Source organism: Stigmatopora nigra, chromosome 7, assembly GCF_051989575.1.
Source record: "Stigmatopora nigra isolate UIUO_SnigA chromosome 7, RoL_Snig_1.1, whole genome shotgun sequence".
Classification (NCBI taxonomy): domain Eukaryota; kingdom Metazoa; phylum Chordata; class Actinopteri; order Syngnathiformes; family Syngnathidae; genus Stigmatopora; species Stigmatopora nigra.
This window is the reverse complement of record NC_135514.1, coordinates 13,425,773-13,450,572: the sequence shown is the minus strand read 5'-3', so window position 1 is coordinate 13,450,572 and position 24,800 is coordinate 13,425,773. Positions and strand designations below refer to the sequence as shown.

At 36.1% G+C, this 24,800-nt stretch overlaps 1 protein-coding gene across 5 annotated transcripts in view; it reads right to left on the bottom strand.

The window, feature by feature from the left end:
- satb1b (SATB homeobox 1b) overlaps positions 1-24,800 on the bottom strand; it is an 82,968-nt gene that overhangs the window by 31,460 nt on the left and 26,708 nt on the right. For 4 of the 5 annotated variants that reach the window (XM_077721249.1, XM_077721245.1, XM_077721244.1 and 1 more), the window contains 5 exons: positions 20,495-20,671; positions 19,431-19,557; positions 15,333-15,456; positions 2,368-2,479; positions 1,213-1,290 (listed from right to left, as the gene is read on the bottom strand). In XM_077721249.1, coding sequence (XP_077577375.1) covers positions 1,213-1,290; positions 2,368-2,479; positions 15,333-15,456; positions 19,431-19,557; positions 20,495-20,671 — 618 coding nt within the window. The remainder of the gene's footprint in view (positions 1-1,212; positions 1,291-2,367; positions 2,480-15,332; positions 15,457-19,430; positions 19,558-20,494; positions 20,672-24,800) is intronic. The other variant, XM_077721246.1, reaches the window with a different exon arrangement.

The window sequence follows — 24,800 nt, the reverse complement described above, 5'->3', positions numbered from 1 at the left end:
AATATTATAGTATTTTTTTATAATTGTGTTATTTTATACACTATTTTTTCAAATAAAAAGTAATTCATGAAACAAAACGTTGATAAAAATATTTCTGGTTGTGTCACGCAATTCCACTCTAAACTTTTATATTAATTTAATAGTATTTAAACCCAATAAAGAGTTGAAAATAAGATTAATTTCAAGGTCCAAACTGCTATTTGCTATGAAATGAGTACGTTTGAAAGAACCTTTCGACATTGAGCCAGAAAAGCACACAAAAAAGTGCTTATACGCCTAAAAATTGCACCAATGGCACGCTTTATGCAAGAGTTTTAGCAAAAAGAACATTTTCAATAGACTATTTAATTGCTTCAACTTATGTCGAGCAATTGAATTCCAAAAGTGCTTACTGAGGTAAACTATTTGTCCTCCATTCAAGTGCCATTAATTGCGTTCCAAGCCTTTCATTAAATCTATTCTTTTATACCTTCTCATAATTGAGATCTACACGACCAATTTAAAGACAATGGCCGCGTTTTTTTAAGTATCTTTCTGTGCGAGTAAAGCATTTCAGGTTACGAAATACTTTCATATGAAAATTACTGTACAAATACACAAAAAAATTGAAAAAATCCCCCAAAACGTCAGTACGTTACGTTATTTTATTTTGAAATTGCTGTGGTAGCATTGCGTCCTGCTTGAAAATCTTTCTCCCTTCTGCTAGCTTCTCATTGGCTGCCTAAAAAAACAAGTCTCCATGTTTTTTTTTGTGTTTTTCGTCCCTTAAGTTTGTTAAAGCAACTTTTTTCTTCATTTAAAATGACTTTTGCAAATAAAATTCAATTTCTGTTTAATAATAATACGTTTTTTAGATGTGTTTACGTGCTAATTTTTTTGTGCTAATGCTAACTTCCTCCTTACACAACTAGAAAATGTTTATTGTTTTATTTTAATAAATTAGTTCATAATTTTCTAATTTTCATTCATTTTTGAGATTTGAAAATTGTGAGATGAATTATGAGATGAGATGGAGTTATTAATTTTGATAAATTTATCAAACATTCTTATTTTCTCTCATTTTTGGGTATTTATCACATTTTTCATGCAAAATTGACGTATAAAATACTGCTTTCTTAATGACAATTAGTCAAAAGTTATACAACAAGTTCTACCCTAACCCAATTAATTTCGTAAGTAGAAGTAACATTGTATGTAAATGCTAAAACTTACCTAGCGCATTAGCACGAGGGCTCTCGCGTAGGACACAGGTGCCCAGGTAGCCCTCCAGTTGAGAAGATTGGCGGATACCTGCGTCAAAATACAGTTTTTTTATTAGAAAACGGGAAAAAAATGGTACCTTATCTCTATTTATTCAAGATTATCAGACTATAATGGACATTTTTTTGCATAATTTGGCTGGGCAGGCGACTAATAATCAACTGTAACTTTTTTTTTTGACACGTTATGTTGTTTTTGTTTTTTATAGATATAGTTATAACAAAAAAATGTTTAGTTGACACATGCCATTATACTACTGTTACTTTAAATTATGGTTTTCTCAATTTCTGATGAAATAATTTCAAAAAATGACCACCCAAAAATGCGACAAAATACCAAAAAATGACCACCCAAAAATGCAACATAATACCCCCAAAAAATGACGCCCCAAAAATGCGACAAAATACATTAAAAAGAATGACCACCCAAAAATGCGACAAAATACCAAAAAAAATGACCACCCAAAAATGCGCCAAAATACAAAAAAATTACCACCCAAAAATGTGCCAAAATACCAAAACAAAAAATGGCCACCAAAAATGCAACAAAATACCAAAACAAAAAATGGCCGCCCAAAAATGCGACAAAATATCTTTAAAAAACGACCAACCAAAAATGCGACAAAATACAAAAAAATGAACACCCAAAAATGCGACAAAATACAAAAAATGACCACCCAAATATGCGACAAAATACCCCAAAAAAATACCACCTAAAAATGCAACAAAATACCCCCAACAATTTTCACCATACAAATAACAGCCTTTTGAATTTATACTGTATACTCCACCACTTAATTGGACACAAATGACATCTAAAAAAAATACAAAAAGCTTCTATTTATGTCCTGATTGGATCAAATCAAAGCAAAGTTAGCTCTGCTGCTAAAGAGTGCCGAGTAATCTGAAATTATTAGATAACAAGATAAAAATGTGTCAGCCGCTTCATGTGACGGCAGCGTGACAAAGACGTACTTAGTCGGACAACATATCGTATTAGCCAGCAATTGTGTGTGTTTTTTTTGCGGCTGGAGGACAAAAGTGTGTGTGGCTTTTTTTTTTTTTTTTTTTTTTTAAATAACTAACCGGGCCGTTTTTTTTTGCTTACCCATCATATCCTTTGTCTTCTTGAAATGTTTATACCAGCGCCCGAATTCTTGACACTTTGCCGCCGACACATTTGCATAGTAAGTGCTGTTGACGATGGAGGAAATCATACTCTGAAAGACATAGAGAGAAAAAGACAAAAAAAATGAATAAAAACTTTAAAAGTCTGGAGTAAGAAAAGTAAAATGTGACTAAATTTGTGTGAAATGTGCAGCAAGGATTGATAAAAACATGGTTGGTGGTCTTCATGGAGTTCAACATTGGCTACTTATAGCTAAAAATATAGTTTGTTTTGAAACTTTTTTACTTGGCGTGGATATCATAATTTTCATGAAAATCTATGATTTTAATTTTAGGCTTATTTTGGTTCGATTTTGAGATCAAAATTGTTCAATTTTAATCTTGTGACAGTACAATTTTTCTTGTATTTTTTGTGGCAGACCGTAAATACTATTTTTTTGTCTGATTTCTGTGGTTCAGACGGATTATTTGAGCAATTAACTATAAAATATTTGTAAATATCTTCTTTGGTAACTTACATATTAATGGGGGTTGTTATTTTTTTGTGGTTCCAATGCACGGACGTTTGATCGCATGGACGTTTGGTCGCATGGACGTTTGGTCGCATGGACGTTTGGTCGCATGGACGTTTGGTCGCATGGACGTTTGGTCGCATGGACGTTTGGTCGCATGGACGTTTTGGTCGCATGGACGTTTTGGTCGCCCGGACGTTTTGGTCGCCCGGACGTTTTGGTCGCCCGGACGTTTTGGTCGCCCGGACGTTTTGGTCGCATGGACGTTTTGGTCGCATGGACGTTTGGTCGCATGGACGTTTGGCCGCCCGGACGTTTTGGTCGCATGGACGTTTTGGTCGCCTGGACGTTTTGGTCGCCCGGACGTTTTGGTCGCCCGGACGTTTGACAACATAACAAAGAGTTTACTGTTGAAATCAGCTCTCAAAATTATATTATGAGAATTTAATATCTAAATATTTACTGTTGAAATCAGGGTAACAGAAAAAAATAGTAAAATAAATATACATTCATTCATACACAAGCTGATTAGTCAACGCGACACAAAAAAAAATCATAATCATTTGCATACTTGTCAACCTTGGCCAATTTCTCCCCTTATTAATGATTGCAATTCCCCTTATTAAGCGATAAAAAACTACAAATGTAACGTGACACATTGGTTCTTTTCACCACTATATAGTCCCATTTCACATAAAATAGCACTTCACAAGCCACACACAAAAAAATGTGAAGCAATTCTTCCGAAATGATAAAAACGCAGCAAAAGGCGGCCATCTTGCAACAGAGTGAGCCAACAACAACAAAGAAAAGCACATAAAAAAAACATCATATCGAGTTCAACACAACAAAGTCAAGCGACCCCCAACCTTTGTCCCATGTATTTTTTCTAATCAAATGCCACCAAGTTTGGCCGCCATTTTGCACATCTGCCATAAACGAAGGTAGACGAGATCTTTACCTTCAAAGCGGCGAAACGCAGTTGCTTTAATAATAACGCCGGCGGCAGATGGCCGGTTGGTAACAATCTGTCGGAAAGTCAGACTTGAAGGAGCCGGGGGGTCGCGGCGAGCATGTCGGACCCCCTCGTGCTTACCTTCCTGGAAAACGAGTGGGGAGATTCTTTTCCTCGGTGGCGCCTTTTCATTATTAAAATGAATGTTTTAACACCTCGATGGCCTCCGGGTGAATATCAAGGTTGGCGCACGGGAGGGGGGGGGGAGACGGAAAAAAAAAAAACACTTTTTGATCGTCATACATATTCAAGAGCGCCCGACCATCTGTTTTCAAATTACAGGTATACGCCATCTTTATCGTTTTCCGTAATGTATGCGCTGGGGGAGGTTGCCGGCGAGTGTCGGCGCGACGTTTGTGATGCTCTCCGGCAACGATGGGAGGTGAGCTTTCAACTTCTGACCTTTCTGTCACCCTGTTAGAACATAATGTGTAAAGCAGGGGTGTCAAAAGTGTAGGTTGAGGGCTGGGAGTGGATCGGTAAGGGGTGGGAAATGGTCTGTGGGGCAGTTGAAAGCATACTGTCAAGTGATATGTTTTTTTTTACGAATCTCATAAGTTTTTTGATCATTTCAATCACCAAGGGTGTCAGACTCGGGTTGGTTCGCGGGCCGTGTTAACGTCAACTCGATTTGATGTAGGCCGGATCATTTTAGATATAATATTTTTATTTTTTTATAGAAATTGATTAAAATAACTGGATTAAAGGCCCTGAATATTCTGTTTTTATAGATCTAAAACAATGTTTATTTTAGATTTTTTTAAATATATTTTTAGATTTTACAAAAGGATTTTTGAACTAAAAACACAGAAAAATTGATTAAAAAATTACAATTATTGATTTAAAAGGGGGAAAATCAGGAAATGTAATATAGTTTTTTATAGATCTAAAAGAATGTTTATTTTAGCTTTTTTTAAATATATTTAAAATTTTACAAAATGATTTTTGAACTAAAAAACTGAAAAAATGGGTTAAAAAATGACAATTATTGATTTAAAAGGAGGAAAATCAGGAAATGTAATATAGTTTTTTATAGATCTAAAACAATGTTCATTTTAGCTTCTTTTAAAAATATTTTTAGATTTTACAAAATGATTTTTGAACTAAAAACCTAGAAAAAAATGATTAAAAAATGACAATTATTAATTTAAAAGGGGGAAAATCAGGAAATGTAATAGTTTTTTATAGATCTAAAACAATGTTTATTTTAGCTTTTTTAAAATATATTTTGAGATTTTACAAAATAATTTTTGAACTAAAAACCTAGAAAAAAATGATTAAAAAATGACAATTATTAATTTAAAAGGGGGAAAATCAGGAAATGTAATATACATCTATACTCTTCATTTTAATTTGATCCTAAAATTTACTTTCCCGGGCCACACAAAATGATGAGGCGGGCCATATTTGGCCCCCGGGCCGCCGCTTTGACCAATAAAATTGGTGATTTATCACTTGCTAATAACAACTGTTTCTATTTTATTTTGTACAACCACAAGAAAGTGGAATTACGAGACTACCTCTGGAAAGACGTTAGAAATAAAAGACATTGCTGTTAATGACAATGATACCTTAAAGAAAACAAATGAAATTCCCTTTCAACATCTGTGCCGTTAAAGAGTGGCCAATGTCCCTCAGGTGCCTTTAAAATCAAAGTTTTCTTTTAAAAGTTTGGGAGAATTAAACTTGGAAAGACAACTCCACTATCCAGTTGGCACAAGAGCAGAATTAAATTAGAAGTAAATTTAGTGTTAGGTTAAATTAATTTATTTTTGAGTGTGACTACATTGTAATCCAAGTTCATTAAATTTGTTTATGTTATGTTACGAGCGCGTTGCAATGCAACGCCATGCAAAAAGTCTCCCCTTTGCAAAATCTGTCTAATTTTAGTACTAAAAAACACATTTTAGTACTATAAAAACACTAGTTATTTGTTACTTTGTTAATAGATGGCGAATTAGAACAAATAAAAATGTTTTTCCAATCCAATATCCTGTTTTTGGTGTTTTTTTCAGAGGTTTGGAACAAATTATTTAGTTTTTAGTTCATTTCTATGGGAAACTTTGGTTTGAGTTACGAGAAAATCAACATACGAGCTAAGTCTCAGAACAAATTAAGCCCATATCTCAAGGTAGCATTAACGCAAAGTCAAGTTTTGGACAAAAACTGGAAAATCCTAGTTTTTGCAATCTAATATCTTGTTTTTGGTGTTTTTTTTTCAGAGGGTTGGAATGAATTAATTAGTTTTTAATTCATTTCTATGACAAAAAAACGTTCGTTTGAGTTACAAGAAAATCAACATACGAGCTTGAAACAAATGAATTAGTTTTTAGCTTATTTCTATGGGAATCGTTTTGTTTAAGTTACTAAATATTCGACATACGAGCTCAGTCTTGGAACAAATTAAGCTCATATCTCAAGGTACCACTATATTATCTATTTAACTCGACATCTAGTTTTGGCCAGAAACTGTAAAATCCTACTCTGTACATACACAAGTGAAGTGAACATGAACGCAACATATGTTTAATCAACATCGATCAAGTTACACCTGGGGATGGGCGGTGGCCAATTAGCACAATCTGGTTGAATGGGGGCATGTAGCCCCCCCTCCATTACGGGTCTAAAATGTCATTTCCTGAAAATTGGAAGCGAGTTGCATGAGGCACATTCGGACAAGCGAACAACGTATCACAAAGCCGTCTTTTGTGGCTCTACTGAAAAGCCTTCATTGAATTTGAGTGGAGTTGAACGGAGGGTTCACAAGGCAAAATATTCCTTTTAACGACTCATACATTTATGCATGACGGCCTTCTTTATTCCTTCCTATTGGATTGAAGCCCTCTTTTTTTTATCTGGGCTTTTAACGTAGCTACCTGCGCTATCCCCCATAACCCCCCAAACCCCCTAGAATTCTAATCCAACCATCCAACCGGCGTCCATGTTTTATTTACACCATATCTGGGCTAGGAAGCTCCTCCTCCCCCTTCTACCTCGATGCTTTTTTTCCAAGGCTGGCTCAACCCTAGCCGCCATCTTTGACACAGATGTTCTAATAAACGCTGCTCATTAATCAGCCCTTTCCCTCAATACATCACGCCAGCTATCTCACGGGGGGGGCCGCCCGGTGTTCGTGTATGAGTATGACACACAACAACAACACAAATGCACACATTTTACACATTATGGAGACCCTGTGATGCCACCAATGTGCCAATGGGAAGGCTTGGTGATGGCGTCTCAACAGGTAACATGGTTCTGCATCAGTGTGTAGTGTGTATACACTCATGTGTGTGTTCATTTGTGTTTTTGTGTGTTTAGATAACCATCTGCAGCTCACTAAGCTTATCAGCAGGACCAGGAAGTGGTACTGGCCGACAATATAAACGTTTTACCAATCCAATATCCTGTTTTTGGTGTTTTTTTTAGAGGGTTGGAACGAATTAATTTGTTTTTAGTTCATTTCGATGGGAAATGTTCGTTAGAGTTACGAAAAATTTGACATACGAGCTCAGTCCCAGAACAAATTAAGCTCATATCTCAAGGTACCCTTAACCAAAACTGGAAAATCCTAGTTTTTTGCAATCCAATATTTTGTTTTGGGTGTTTTTTTCAGAGGGTTGGAACAAATTAATTAGTTTTTAGTTCATTTCAATGGGAAATGTTCGTTTGAGTTGCGAAAAATTTGACATACGAGCAGAGTCTCAGAGCTAATTAAGCTCATATATCAAGGTACCCTTAACCAAAACTGGAAAATCCTAGTTTTTTGCAATCCAATATTTTGTTTTGGGTGTTTTTTTCAGAGGGTTGGAACAAATTAATTAGTTTTTAGTTCATTTCAATGGGAAATGTTCGTTTGAGTTGCGAAAAATTTGACATACGAGCAGAGTCTCAGAGCTAATTAAGCTCATATATCAAGGTACCCTTAACCAAAACTGGAAAATCCTAGTTTTTTGCAATCCAATATTTTGTTTTGGGTGTTTTTTTCAGAGGGTTGGAACAAATTAATTAGTTTTTAGTTCATTTCAATGGGAACTATTCGTTTGAGTTACGAACAATTTGATATATGAGCTCAGTCCCGGAACAAACTAATCTCATATCTCAAAGTACCATTAACCAAAACTGGAAAATCCTAGTTTTTGCAATCCAATATCCTGTTTTGGGTGTTTTTTCAGATGGTTGGAACAAATTAATTACTTTTTAGTTCATTTCTATGGCAAACGTTGATTTAAGATACGAATAACTTGACATACGAGCTCAGTCCCGGAAAGAATTAAGCTCAGATCTCAAGGTACCATTAACACAACGTCAAATTTTAAACCAAAACTGGAAAATCCAGGTTTTTGCAATCCAATATTCTGTTTTGGGTGTTTTTTTCAGAGGGTTGGAACAAATTATGTAGTTTTTAGTTCTATGGCAAAAAACTTTTTGACTTACGAGTAGATCGACATATGAGCTCAGTCCCGGAACAAAATAAGCTCATATCTCAAGGTTTTTTGCAATCCAATATTCTATTTTGGGTGGTTTTTTTTACTACTCGGTTCCCATCAAGGGAGACAGGAAATGTGTAGTACAGCTTTTCAAAACACACACAACGATATACAGATTAGCGCACATACATTAGCGCCTATTCCAAATCGTGAGTCAAAAAAAAATGGCGTTGGCGAATCCTCGCCAACATTACGGCTCAATTACGCTACCCACCTCAACTAGGGTGACCCAAACGCACCCCCCCCCCCACCACCACAACACACAGAGATGGCATTTTGATGACTGTTTGCAGCTGGTGCATCAGTGTGTGTCTGTAGTTTAAAAGGGGTGTGAGTGGGTAAGGGGGGGGGGAGCTCGTTTGTTGCCATAGTTTCTGACAAAGTGGGCAAAGGGGGGCTGCCAAGCTTGGTACCAACCAACCACAGCGCTAAGCCTTGATTGGCTGAATGAAGCAAGCGGGATTAACACACTTTAAGCCCCCCGATGTAGCCGTTGTGGCTAAATGCGTACATCCCGTCGGTGGACATTACACCTAGGATGACTCCCAAGGGTGGAGACAGATGTAACCAATGAATTTGAATGATGCCCAAGCATCGGAAATAACGAGAAGAGATCAGAGTTCTCTGTTCGCTAGACAAAATGGACATTCGGATTTGTTGTCCAGGGGCAAAAAAACGGCATTTTTCCAAAGGGCTGTTGTCACAAAAAATAAGGGTGGAAATAGCAAAAGGTAATGGATTAAAATAACTGGATTAAAAGCTTTGAATACAGTTTTTTTATTGATCTAGAACTATGTTTATTTGAGGGTTTTTTTGTATATTTTTTGGTTTTACCAAATAGTTGGTTTGCGGCCCGCGTTAATGTGAACTCAATTTTATGTGGCCATTTTAGATATAATTTTTTAGATTTTTTTTTAAATAAATGGATTAAAAGAACTGGATTAAAAGCCCTGAAAATTGAGTTTTTTATCGATCTAAAACAATGTTTATTTGAGCTTTTCTTTTTTGATATTTTTAGATTTTACTAAATGATTTTTGAACTAAAAACTGAAAAAATGAATAAAAAATACAATTATTGATTTAAAAGGGGAAAAATATATTAATATAAAAATATTTTTGTATATTTTTAGATTTTACTAAATGATTTTTGAACTAAAATCACTAAAAAATTGATAAAAAAATAACAATTATTGATTTAAAAGGGGGAAAATCAGGACATTTAATATACATCTATACTCTTCATTTTAATTTGGTCCTAAAACAGAAAGTCGCCACTCATCATTTACTTGCCCGGGCCACAAAAAAATCATGTGGTGGGCCAGATTTGGCCCCTGGGCCTCCACTTGGACAACTTTGGTGTAAACCATTTGAAATGATAAAAAAAACGTATAAAATGACAGCTATGTGATAATGGGTGACCATTTCTTATCCAAATATACCAATATTAGCCCTTTAAGTGCATTCTTCTATTCATTCTTCATTCAAAAAATGTACCAAAAAAATTCCCTAAAAAAGTTGTTACACAACTTGAAATGATCAACAAACCTATCAAAAAAAGGCAAAATGTTGACATATATAATCTCCCCAAAGAAATTTCTTTGACTCCATTAACTGTACATTATACAACCAAATTGTTCAAAAATGGGGCTGTCGTCACAAAAAAATAAGGGTGCAAATACCAAAGGTGACTCCGTGTCTCACTTTTATATCGACGGGTCACGAGGCAAAAAATGTGTAAGGTCGTACGGAACCCTACCGAGATGACAGATGGCAAAAACGCATTGACGTATGCCGTGTAAAAAGGTGCAAAAAAAAAAACAAATGCGTTCCTGAAATCTGTGAAAAATAGCTACTACCAAAATGCAGTAAAAAACTCATTCATAATGAGTAGACTAACAAGAATCTATACTGCATAAATCCACAAAAAGCAGGTATTTTTTGTTTCAGAATCCATTAAAAAATCCACAAAAAAAGCATGCATTTTTTGTTCCTGAAATCTGTAAAAAAATGTCTACTACCAAAATGCAGGGAAAAAATAATTCATAATGAGTAGACTAACAAGAATCTATACTGCATTAATCCACAAAAAAAGCAGGCATTTTTTTGTTCCTGAAATCCATTAAAAAATCCACAAAAAAAGCAGGCATTTTTTGTTCCTGAAATCCATTTAAAAAATCCACAAAAAAAGCATGCATTTTTTGTTCCTGAAATCCGTAAAAAAATGGCTACTCCCAAAATGCGGGAAAAAAACTCATTCATAACGAGTAGACTAACAAGAATCTATACCTCATAAATCCACAAAAAAGCAGGCATTTTTTGTTCCTGACATTCGTAAAAAAATGGCTACTACCAAAATGCGGGAAAAAACTCATTCATAATGAGTAGAAACTAACAAGAATCTATACTGCATAAATCCACAAAAAAGCAGGCATTTTTTGGAGCATTTTCAAAGGCTTCTTCCGAGTCAAACTTGTCATCTGGCAAGCACCCGCAGAATATTCATCCCCCAAAATTGGTTTCACAAAGCAACATAAAATTTAGTTGGCACTTCAGCCATGGTGTACACCCACAAAAACCGCCTCAAGAAGCCAAGCCGCCTAAAAAACACTCAAAAAGCAACCATGCGAGTCATATTTTCAAAGAATTAATCAAAAATGAACTTGTCAGTTTGCTAGCACTTCATAAAAACTGCCCTAAAAACCAGTTTCAGTCAAAAACGTAAAATTAATCATGAGTACACCAAAAAAAATTTAAAAAATGACTCAAAAATCATCTTTTAACTCAAATTTGTCAAGTTATTAAGACTAATTGAGGAAACTGCAACTACATTTCAGCCAAAAACGTAAAACTAATCTTGAGTACCCCAAAAAAACATAAAAAAATGACCCAAAAATCATCTTTTAACTCAAATTTGTCAAGTTATTAGGATGAATTGAGGTAACTGCAACTACATTTCAGCCAAAAATTTAAAACTAATCAAGAGTACACCAAAAAACGTTAAAAAATAACCCAGAAATCATCTTTTAACTCAAATTTACCAAGTTATTAAGACAAATTCTGAGGAAACAGCAACTACATTTCAGCCAAAAAACATCAAACTAATCATGAGTACACCAAAAAACATAAAAAATGACCCAAAAATCATCTTCTAACTCAAATTTGTCAAGTTATTAAGATAAATTGAGGAAACTGCAACTACATTTCAGCCAAAAACGTCAAACTAATCAAGAGTACACCAAAAAAACGTTAAAAAATAACCCAAAAATCATCTTTTAACTCAAATTTACCAGGTTATTAAGACAAAATCTGAAAAAACAGCAACTACAAAGACACATAAGTCAGCCATTTTGGCTCAAAGTAGCCTCATTTAGGCTTTCCCAGATTAACATCTCTTCGATATAGTCTACCGGCTGCCAAATTTAAAACGAGCATACTCGACAGATACTATAAATTGTGCGGAATTTATGTTTTTATAGCATGTGGGCGAAGAATGCCAGTGAAGCTGAACAACCCTCGCATCCAAGTCCAATAAGACCTATAGAAAAAAAAAACCCTTCATTTCAACTAGGGACACAATAATAATAGACATACTGTTAAATTCATAAAAAAAGGCGTACTGAAGAGATCTTTCAGTCTCACTAGAGAACTGAAACATTCTTCAATTTCATTTAAAATTGGTGTGTATGTGATAATAATAAAACGTGGTATGTGTGTGTGTGTGTGTGTGGGTATGTTTGTGTGTACACCGCACTCTCTTCTGAGCCTTCTTCACATATGGACCGTAAACAGGGTGATTACCAGACTGGGCTGGGCTGCGCCTGAACGCCACCCGGGGACTCTTTACATCATCAGCGCACTGCTCATGCCCGGCTAAACACACAAACACACCGCCGCAATGCTAAACAACACACACACACACATATCTACACAAACGGCGTCCACACAATGCACTAGAGGGTCTCCAGGTGACCATACGCTAGCCTGAGAAGAGATCTGGTTGCATACGCTATGGTTTAGAGCAAGGGTTCCAAACATGAGGCCCGCGGGCTGGAACTGGCCCATTAGGGGGGTCAGATCCGGTCCGCGGAGTGGTTCTGCCAGACAGGCGCTTTACATCAAGAATGTAAAACCAGAGGAACGAGATTAACCAAAGAACCATGTTGTTCAAATTCCTAATCACGGACAATGAGTTAATACTGAACCTTAAAATTACTCAAAAACTATCAAGAAGTCAACCAGAAAGGCCAAAAACTCATCAGGAAGCGACAAATGAACAAGAAGTATCCCAGAAAGTCCCTCAAAATCAATAGGAAATGATTCAAAATTTACCAAAAGGGACCTGTAAGTACTCTAAAATCCAAATGTTGAATGTTTGTTTACTTGAGTTTTTAATAAAGAACAGCACACGTTAATGATCATATATATGTAAACATGTATATTGTATATACTAAAATCATGTACATCTATGTGTAAGTATGTATATGTATTTTTATATATATGTAAGTATATGTATATATAGACATATATGTAAGTATATGTATGTATATATAGATATATATGTAAGTATATGCATGTATATATAGATATATATTTCAGCAACATGCTTATTTATTTATATATTCATTTATTACTTCATTTATATATTTATGTATTAACTTATGTATTACCTATTTATTTATGTCTAAAATGTATTTTTCTGTGTCTGTATTCTCACCCTCTTGCTACTGTGACAATGGATTTTCCCAAATTACCCTCATTTCCATCTATAGTTCCTTGTGTAGGTTGAATATAAACAATGGCACATACTAGATACACAAATACTCACACATAACACAGTTTTAGACCGCATTGTGATCACAACTTTGTTCATCTAGCAGCTTTAAGATGATTGGCCAAGAGGTTCAGAGACAGGAGTTCACCTATGTTAATTGTTATTGAGTTCCTGGTATGAAGAGAGTAGGTACTTTGGCTAATTTAGCACTAGGGAACTACACAGTCACCTCTAGAGCCAGCCCTTATTAATATGTTGGAATTTTTTGGTATAAAATCTTACAGTGGGGGAGGAGCTTTATGTTGGAAGACTCCAACTTTTTGGGACAAATATAAACTGGTTCTAGCTGGTATTACGTTGTGGCCCAATAGGAGGAGGAGTTACACACTGCTGGTCTAGACTCACATTTTAAGATTTATACGTCCATTTGATTGCATCCAGTCTACAGCTGCCATTGTGATATAGTGAGTGAAGTGCCCGCTAGTGCGATATATGTGCACCACTCAATACAGAATGTGTCTGGGTGGCTACTGCAAAGTAACTCGCAACGTTTTGCCAATGACGATATACAGGTGTCAAGGTAATGGATTCGGGAGAAGAATAGCAGCTATTGGTTGGATAAGTCGCAATGGCCGGTGTTGGTTGGCTAATAGGAGCTCTCAAATTCAATTTTTGAAAATGTATACATGGCGTAATTTGGTGTCTGATGTATACTTTTTGTTTTTTGGCTGAAAATGTTCTCATATTTTTTTTTGTTTTTTTGTTAAGCATTGACTTTGAATTATTCATTTAATTACATTTTGTCATAATATTTTTACAGTGTTCCCTCGCTACTTTGCGGTTCAGCTAACGCGGACTCAGAGCTTCGCTGATTTTTTTGAGGAAAAATAAAATACAAATATTACATTGAAACAACATATTTTACAGTTTTTTTTGTTATAACATGAATTTCACTCTCTCTACCCGTATTCTATATGGTGTACTGTATACAGGGGGGTAAATTTTTAAAAAATACCAAATAAATTTTTTAAATAAATTTGAAAAAAAATGTTTTTTTTTTAAATTAAATTCAAATTAAGCATTTTTGAAGGGGAATCCCTACTTGGCGGAAATTCACTTATCGCGGGTGGTCCCGGTCCCCATTAACCGCGATAACCGAGGGAACACTGTATTTTGGAAAAATAAAATGAAAGATTTGGACAATTTTGCTACATTGTTTGGCTAGTGCGACTTATACTCAGGTGCGATTTATTTATATATATATATATATATATATATATATATATATATATATATATATATATATATATATATATATATATATATATATACATAGATATTTTTTTCCTTTTAATTTGCTTTTTTGCCTGTTTTTTACATTTGTATAGATAATAGATGTTTGATCCTTTTGAACTCGAAAGAAATTTTCTTTATGTCGACGCCCACACATGATAATTGACGAGCTAATTAACAGATCAAACTAAGGGTATTTTTAATCCTTGTAAATTGTCATAAAACATAATGGAGCTATACGTGCAGTTGTGTATGATTTTCTGTGGCAAAAACGGGCTATTTGTTGCTTTTATAATCATCTTTTTTTTAATACACCGCATTTTCTCGCATATTAGCCGTCTCTGCATATAAGCCGTACCTTTAAAATAGCTTAAAATCGTTGAATTTGACAATTTCTCTCGTATAAGCCTCCCCTGATTCATAATTTTCAAATCGATATTCAGGGTTTTAATAGGTAGTACAAATGTGATACTTTGAAGGTAAAATCTTACTATAAACTATACTAAACTATACTATAAAAATCAAAAGTTGTCATCTATTCAAAAAATAAGTCATGTGACCAGTACAACCAGGAAGCATTTTATCCAAAATACAGATTATTTTTTTGTTGAATTTCACTCCTAGACGTCAAAATTAATTTAGTTTATCATTTTATCTGTTAATCTTTTCTCTATGTTGAACTAAATAACCGCATTGTCTAAGATTACACATATAATTTATGCGCATATAAACCTTACCCTCGATTTAGTCATTTTTTTTCAGCGATAAAGTCATTTTTTCAGCGAAAAATATGGCCTATATGCGAGAAAATACGGTATATATTTTTTTTAAACGGGGGGTAGTAAGCAGATTGGTCTTCAGCACCTGTGATAAGGGGCATTCTTTAGCCAGAGAGCTCTGATTCATGTCTTTGAGTAACTCCTTGAGGGCGTTTCTTACTGTAGAGTGGCTCCATTGCTCAGGTGGAAGGTCCTCCAGCTTAGGACAACTGTAAAGAAGACAAAAAAAAATAAGGATGAGGGACAAGAAGGAGGGGAGAAGAGAGACATTTGAGTAGACGATTGGAATAATGAGAATCAGTTCAGATGGACAGAAGGCAGATAACATGGATTGAGTTGATGTTATCTGGAATTAAATTAAAGGAGCTGCAATTCAATGTCCGACATGATTTAATCTTTGCTTTTTAAGTGTTGGGACAATTCCTCGATATGTGGGATAATTATAGCTAGCTTTTGAAGTGAATGACATGGAGTCCAAATTGTCTTGTGATGACGTTTTGTTTGAAATTGGTTGAGTTCAATTTTCTTCACAAATAAATAATTGTCGTCAGTGGTGACTTGATTTAAGAGCAGGGGAGTCAGTAAATGTTTGTTGCATTTTAAATTTTGGCTTAAAAAGAGAGGGGATTGTTTTATTAGACCCAAATGGGGGAAATGTATCAGATTTGATATATGAATTTGGAGTAAGGTGGTATTTTTTCCTTGATAAAAATAGTAAAAATGGGGCTAATTAATGACAAATATTTGACATTTTGTAGTTTTTGTTCAGAAGGATCATTAAATATTCAGTGGCTCATTTATGTGAAAATTAAAATAGTCTCAAATTGCAAATATACACCGGATGCCAGAAAACGATGATTTGAAGTTAGCGTAACACAAGGTAAAAACGAAAAATAACGTTTTAACGTTTCTCACCATCTTAAAAACTAATCTCCAGATACAAAACAGTGCAAAGGAACATTTTATTGGACTTTTGGGTTTTTTTAAACCCCCAAAATTTTCATTTTTCAAGAAAAAAAACACTCCAAAATATAGGAACTATATCAGAAAACAAATTTTGGTATATTCATTCATTCATTCATTTCCCAAACCACTAGGGTCGCTGCGGGTGTGCCGGAGCCTATCCCCGCTGACTTGTGGTTAGGCTCCAGCGGTATGGAAGATGAATGAATGAATGAATGCAATTTTGGCCCGTTCAAAGTTGGGCAATATGGAAGATGAATGAATGAAATTTTGGCCTTTTCAAGAATGGGCAGTATGCAAGATGAATGAATGAAATTTTGGGCCGTTCAAGGATGGACGGTATGGAAGATGGATGAATGAATGAATGAAATTTTGGGCCGTTCAAGGATGGACGGTATGCAAGATGAATGAATGAATGAATGAAATTCATGTCCATTCAAGGATGGACGGTATGCAAGATGAATGAATGAATGAATGAATGAATGAATGAATGAATGAATTATATTTTGGCCTGTTCAATGATGAGCGGTAGATGAATCAATGAATTTTTGTCCCATTCCATGATGGGCGTTATGGAAGATGAATGAATCAATGAAATTTTGTCCCATTCTATCAAGGGCGTTATGGAAGATGAATGAATGAATGAATGAAATTTTGCCCCGTTCTAAGATGGGCGATATGGAAGATGAACGAAATTTTGGCCCGTTCAAAAATGTACCAGTATGCAAGATGAATGAACAAATGAATGAAATTTTGTCCCATTCAAGGTTGGGCAATATGAAAGATGAATAAATGAATGAATGAATGAATGAATGAAATTCTGTCCCACCTTAACCGTAAAAACATATAAGTTGGGCCACTCTTAATTCAAGGTAGCAGAATGCATTTGACAAGGCCTGTCTATTATTGCAAGCAGGATGCAGCATGATTGGGTATAAAGTGGCAGAATGAGCAGTAAAGAAAGACAAGCAGCAGCAGCATCCCTCTTCCTCCTTCTCTTCCTCCTCTCCCTCTCCTTCCTCCCTCTATCCTCTCCTCTTTTTTTTCTCCTGCTGCAAGCGCCCCTCCAAGACAGACAGATTTCATTTGGCGCATCAAGCAGATGCATCTGGAGATTACTCCCTCTCTCTCCCTGGCTTTCATATTCTCTCTCTCTCTTTCTCTTTCTTTCTCTCTCTTCTCCTGATTGTTCTGATTAGTTAATTACTTTATACAACACATCTGCTGGATTGATGCATGAATTATACATCAGCTGCATGTGGCCACCGCTATTATTTGGTCTTACTTTTACCTTCTCGCCTGCAATCTGCCAAAACATTAACTCTGTGGCGCCGCCAGTTTCACGTAATGAGCAAAAAAAAAGGCAACCAGGCGCCGGAAATGTACACGTAAAAGTCGATTAGCGCGATAGCTGATGCTAAACTGGTGTCGTTTTTACGCGGGTGGGGTAGCCTCGGGTTTGGGGGGGTGGCTAATTTGAAGCCCCGCCTTCCTTGAATGACAATGAGAAGAGAAAATGATGTTTTAATGTACTGTAATGTGTACTGTGTTTGTGAAGTTCTTCAATTTCTATGGTTAAATATGTAACATTAGATATTATGAATGTTTGGGGGGATTCTTTCTGACACTTGTGATGATTAAATAAGAGAGTGATTTTGTGTCTTGTGGAGCATTTTTGAAATATTTTGTCGTAGTGGAAGCAACGTATACTGTAAGTTACCTTGAAATGTCAATAAAAGGTGAAAATCCTTTCCATTTTGTATGTCTTCGATGTAGAAGACCGATTGGGGATGCCACAAAGTCATTATCTTGCTAGTCGACGAGCTATTTTTTGCAATTAGTCGATGAATTGACTCGTATGTAAATAAAAATATATGCATTGCAACCAAAAAGCGGAATAGTTGGATGAGTAATACTATTGACATATGTACACATATGTAAGGTATGTCTGACTTTCTATAGAGAAAATCTGTGTATGTATATAAATGTATATGTGTATATATGTGTGTATATGTGTATAGATGTGTATATATGTGTATGTGTATATATTTGTATATATATAAATGTGTATGAATATATACGTGTATACATGTGTATGTGTATATGTGTATGTGTGTATGTGTATATATGTATATGTGTATGTGTATATATGTATATATGTATATGTGTATGTGTATATATATGTGTATATGTGTATACATGTGTATATGTGTATACATGTGTATATGTGTATATGTGTGTATGTGTATATATGTATATGTGTATGTGTATATATACGTGTATATGTGTATACATGTGTATATGTGTATATATGAGTATATTTGTATGTGTATGTGTACATGTGTATATATGTGTATATCTGAGGATATTTGTATATGTGTATGTGTACATGTGGATATATGTGTATATACGTGTATATATAAGTGTATATGTGTATATACGAGTATATATGTGTATATATTTGTATATATATATAAATGTGTATATGAGTATATACGTGTATACATGTGTATATGTGTATATATGTGTGTATATGTGTATACTATATACGTGTATATCTGTGTATATGTGTATATCTGTGTATATCTGTGTGTATCTGTGTGTATATATGTGTATATATATGTGTATATATGTGTATATCTGTGTATATGTGTGTGTGTATATATATATACCTATATATACACATACATATACACATATATACATTTATATACATATACAGATTTTCTCTATTGAAGGTAAGTCTGACATATACACATATGGAATGGGTTTTTGACCGCCAAATCATATGATGGTGAGAAAAGCCTGTAAGGGAGGGGAATGGGGAGATGAGGAAGAGGAGGGTGGCTATCCATGCATTGAAGGCCAGCATGCTGGAAATAAACCCAACCTTCTGTGTTCCCCGTGCGCCATGTGCAAGTGAGGAGATGATCTCCAGAGGCCTGCACAACATTGGCTTATCTAGCAGCTGGCACAGGTTCAAAACCGACCGGCACCACTTGGTTAATTTGTGTGCGCACATGTGCGTTTTACACTGGACGGCAATAGAGGTCCAATCCATTTGGGACAGTCCAGTCAAAATGGATTGGACGTCTTTCGACGTTAGTGGAGCCGAAATATGTTCTTTTGGTGACAATTTCGTAAAGTTTGAGAATACTTTTCACTATTTCTATCCATTTTTTGGTACCTGAATGTTCTAGTACTTCAAAAGTGTCCTCACCTGTGCAGCTGGATCTTGAGCGTGACCACGTGGTAGACATCATGCAACATGTCGGCCACCGTGGCGTCGGGCGCGTCCGTCACGTAGGACAGGGGAATGGGGTTCCACTTGCCCACCTGAATCATACCTGCCAGAAAATCCAAGTACATTAAGAACTAAACCATCAAAATTAACACTAAATCTTAATTTATTTCTTTTAGATTTTTGCTTCAATACCAGAATGGGACATGAAAACATGGCCGGTACAATTAAAAACATACAAAAAAGTTGTATTTTGGGGATGACAGAAGTTAAGAATGTAAGAATCAACTTTTTTTAAATCATTAGTGTTTTTTATTGATTCATATTTGATTGGTTTAATTTGACTACAGGCAAAACAGGAGATTGATCCATCGACCTTAGAACTGCGAGGCCATTTTAAACAAACATTTTTCCAAATGTTATTCTTTCCAGGTAATTAATTAAGGTTTAAAATCCCAAAAAAATGTGAATCAGCCAAAAATTTAAGTTTATTTTAATTTGACCCACAAAATCAACAAAAACCTTAAGTCACTAACTTTAAATAAAATAAAAAAATAAATAAAAATTAAAAAATTGGCAAAAACCATTGAGCAAATTATTTCTATTTCTAGCCGTTTACTGAGAACCAACAAAAAACTGTTTCTGAATCACCAAAAAAATTCCACTGGATCTACCTGTTTGCCATTTTGAACAAAACTTTCTCCAAATATTATTCTTTAAAAGTAATTAATTAGGTTTAAACTTAAGAAAATAATGTGAATCACCCAAAAATTGGTTTAAAATTGGTTTAAAAATGGTTTAAAAATTGGTTCCCAACTGTTTATTTTAATTTGACCCACAAAATAAACAAAAACCTTAAATCACCAACTTTAAATAAAAAAAAATTAAAAATCGATTTTTTTTAAAAATTGGCAAAAAACATTGAGAACATGATTTCTATTTTTAGCCGTTTACCGAAAACCAAAAAGAAACAGTTTCTGATTCACCAAATATTTATTTTTTTCCAAGTTTACCATTTTTTTTGACTATTTTCTAGTGCTTACCTTTGGCCTGGGCGGCCGAGCTGTGCGAGTAGCCTAGCGATAGCAACGCCATCTCGATCAGCTGATTGAAGAGCATGTCCTTGCGCACCAGCACGAATTCGGCGTGCTCTTCTTTACTGTCGAAATCCAGAGGATTCTCGTAGTGTTCCACCACGCAAAAAACGGGCAGCATGTTGCCTGGCGCACAAAACAAAGGAAGGTTTTTTTGAGTGATTGCCATCGACACGCCAGGGTCGTAAAAAGACATTTTTCTACTTTTATGGGACAATTTCCACATCGACCGGTCGCCTATTTGTCTAGCTGCCAAAGCGAGGAATTCAGGAGGTTTTGGTAGTTAAGAAAGTGGAGTTCATTTAAAAATTGTTTTTTTGCACATTTAATGTTTGCCAGTTTAAATGTATTGGACGTTTATTTTTGTTAAAGACTGTTAAACATGTGATTTTAGTCGTTTTTGTGAATAAATGCATAGTAAAATAGCTTAAATTATATTGGAGATGAGGTTTTCACATATTTTTTGTGCTACTTTTTAAGTATTGATGGAAGTACAGGAAAGATGCCACAAATATTATGTTATATTTTACCATGAAATTTGCATTTGGACCAAAAATGATGTCATCATAAGACTGATAAGTACTCCAGAAATCAGAAGAATATTTAGGATTTTTTTCCACTTTTTTGCTTGTTTTGCTTTTAAAAATGTATTTTCATCATAAACAAATGAAATGCAGCTTTTTGTATATAAAACTATTAGCTAAAAATAACTAAAAAGACTAAAAATTAATTTCCTTTTTGAATTTTTATCCTTCTATTGACAAACCATGAAAAATTATCAAATTACAGTATTCCCTCAATTATCACAACTTCACCTCACGATTTTTTCTGCTATTATTTTTTTTTTTTGTTATTTATTTTCATAAAAATGTTAAAATCCACACTAAACCTCATAAGCAGAAGCCACTTCTTCCAATAGGACTCATCACTGAAGAAAAAACTAAAAACAAATTGTGTAAAAAGTTATGGTAGGGACCCTAGTTTGCAATTTTTCAAGTATCCCGGCGCAGTATTCGAGGGATTACTGTAATAAGATAATTTTTTAGCCTCTAAGAGCCTCCAAAAGATTCTAATGTTGACTTTTTAATCATCCAATGGTTCCAAACAATGCCACAACCAAAGCATCTCGCAAAATTCGACAACTTGTCTATTATAACGTCCTGCCCCCTTCCTGATTAACTGAGAACCACATGAGAATCATCTCCTGGCCTAACACTCTTGTTGAAACAGACTTAAAACGAAAAGTACCCATAATGCATCCAAATCTCCCCACAGGTGTGCATTAATATCAAGAAAAACATTCCCAAAAGCAGCCAAGTATTTTGAAGTACCGTATTTTCACGACTATAAGGCACACCCTCATTGAATGACATTTTTCCATATATAAGGCGCAGTGTAGTATAAGGTGCACTGTATTATAAGGCGCAGTGTAGTATAAGGCGCACTGTATTATAAGGCGCACTGTATTATAAGGCGCACTGTATTATAAGGTGCACTGTATTATAAGGCGCACTGTCTGTCTATTTTGGAGAAAATGTAAGACTTAAGTGCGCCTTATAGTGGTGAAAATACGGCAATTGCTATTGACTTCCAGGTATGAAGCACTCACTACACCACAGTCACCTCTAGAGCCAGCCATTGTTGATGTTTTGGATTTTTTTGTATCAAATCTTGCAGTGGGGGAGGTGTTATATGATGGAAGATGTTGTAAATTAAGATGGCTGATCTGCATATTTAACAGTATTGTTTCAGTTCAGGCATTTGTGTTTTTTTAATATCCGACAGTGGTGGTTTTTCGTTTTTGGTTTTCCGTTTTTTCCATATATAAGGTGCACTGTATTATAAGGCGCACTGTCTATTTTGGAGAAAATGTAAGACTTTTAAGTGCGCCTTATAGTCGTGAAAATACGGTACAAGTTTTTAGGCTCTCTTAAAGTTTCCCTAAGTCTTCTCCCACCATTGTCTTCTTGACCATTAAACGTACATTAGTTCCTAATATTTTCCAATCCCTGGCATTCCAGAAGATGCGCGCAGAGCCCTGGCAAAACAATCAATCAGCCCACGGATGCCATGGAATGTGCTGAAAGGGCGGCTTTTTTTCCTCCTGCCTCCATTTTAATAGATAAAGATCTAACAATAAAGACTGCTGTGTAGGTTCATTTGAGTGGGGTGGGCGGGGTTGGGGGGGTTGAGGGATCAATACCGGCTTTGTTTCCCGGGTAGCCCGCAGACGGGCGGCGGTAAATATTGTTCCGCCGCAAGCAGACACAATGCCCGCCGTGGGCGCTTTGGCCGAACGGGACCTTCTGCCGGGCGGCTGTGATGGAGGTGAGGAATTAGGCGCGCTGCCTCCGTTGGGGTGCCGTGTGCTACCACGGGAAGAGGCGCGTTTGAAGGTTGGTTTTGCAGCCAATAGCGGTTTGGGTAGGGGATTCGGGGGGAGGGATGAAGAAGGTGAAATTCAAAATGAGTCGATTAAAGTGAGGTCGTTGAGTTGTTAGAGTAGTGGCTTCGTAGGTATGGGGTCTTGGGTTCAAATTCAGGTTAGTCCTAGCTTTGTGGGGTTCTGCTTAGGCCTGTGTGGGTTTTCTCTGGGTACTATGGTTTTCTTCCACATTCCAAAGACATGCATGGTAGGCTGATGAGACACTCAAAAAATTGCCCAATATTGTCTTTTAAGGAGTTTGCAAGTTCTGCCTGGGCCTGAGTGGGTTTTCTCCGGGTACTCCGGTTTCCTCCCACATTCCAAAGACATGCATGGTAGGCTGATTGGATACTAAAAAATTGCCCAATGGTTGTCCTTTTGATTGGACACTTGAAAAATTGTCATTTAAGGAGTTTGCATGTTCTGCCTGGGCCTTTGTGGGTTTTCTCCGGGTACTCCGGTTTCACTCCCACATTCCAAAGATATGCATGGTAGGTTGATTGGACACTAAAAAAATGCCCAATGGTTGTTCTTTGTGGAGTTTGCATGTTCTGCCTGGGCCTTTGTGGGTTTTCTCTGGGTACCCCGGTTTCACTCCCACATTCCAAAGATATGCATGGTGGGTTGATTGGACACTAAAAAAATGCCCATTGGTTGTCCTTTGTGGAGTTTGTATGTTCTGCCTGGGCCTTTGTGGGTTTTCTCCGGGTACTCTGGTTTCCTCCCACATTCCAAAGACATTCATTATACGCAAAAAATGCCCAATGGTTGTCCTACTACTTGTGTCATATGATTGGCTGGCCCCTTATCCAGGGTGTCTGGCCCGGATTCTGCTGTGATAGTCTCCAGCACCCCCTGCAACCCTTGTAAGGATAAAGCAGCTCAGAAAATGAATGAATACATCCAAGTGGGGTCCAGTAGTTGAGTGGTTAGAGTACCCGTTTTGGAATTATGGGGTCAAGGGTTCGATTCCGGGTGGGTTTTGGCTGTGGGGAGTTTGTGTGGGTTTCCTCCGGGTGCTCCGGGTTCCTCCCCCATGCCAAACAAGATTCATGCTAGGCTAGCTAGTTGAACACTCTGAATTAACCACTAGTAATGGTTGTCTGTCTCATGGTGCCCTGCGATTGGCTGGCCATTGAATCAAGTAGAGGGTAATCCTCCTCTTTGCTTCTTCCTCTCGGAATGATGGAGGTGAGGAATTACTGGCTCAGCTGGAACGCCGTGGTCACAAAAGGAGGGCCGGCAAGAAATAAACGGCCCTTCCGAGGTCGCCTTCCCAGCCAAACAAAGAGCGCGTGCGTACTCACGCCAAGTGCAATTAGGAAGTCAGAACCTGCAGCTTTTCCAAACTCATTTAAGGAGCAAAACATCGTAACTCTTCAAAACAAAAACAAAAAATAGTGCCACCTTTTTTTGGACATCTTTGGTGCACTTAAAGAAAAATAATGTCATAATGGCTTAGTGGCTCTTGAGGATGGCAAAGTTTTTGGGGAGTAAACAAAAAAGTGTGGAAATTTGCAAATATTTGTGATATATGGTCGTACCTCTACTTACAAATGCTTCTAGATAGGAAAAAGTGTTTCGTTTCAAGATACAAATTTTACAAAATCTCAAATGTAAGATCCAATTGTCAGTAATTTTCCGTGCAATTCTTCTATTAGGCTGTTATATATTAAAAAATGGCCGCCACGTGGGGTGACATCTCTTTAGAAACGAATGACAATACTAGATCATCGGTTAGTATCGTAAATAACTTGTAGTATTGTAAACAATGTGTAGTATTGCAAGCAACGTGTAGTATTGCAAGCAACGTGTAGTATCTTAAGCAAC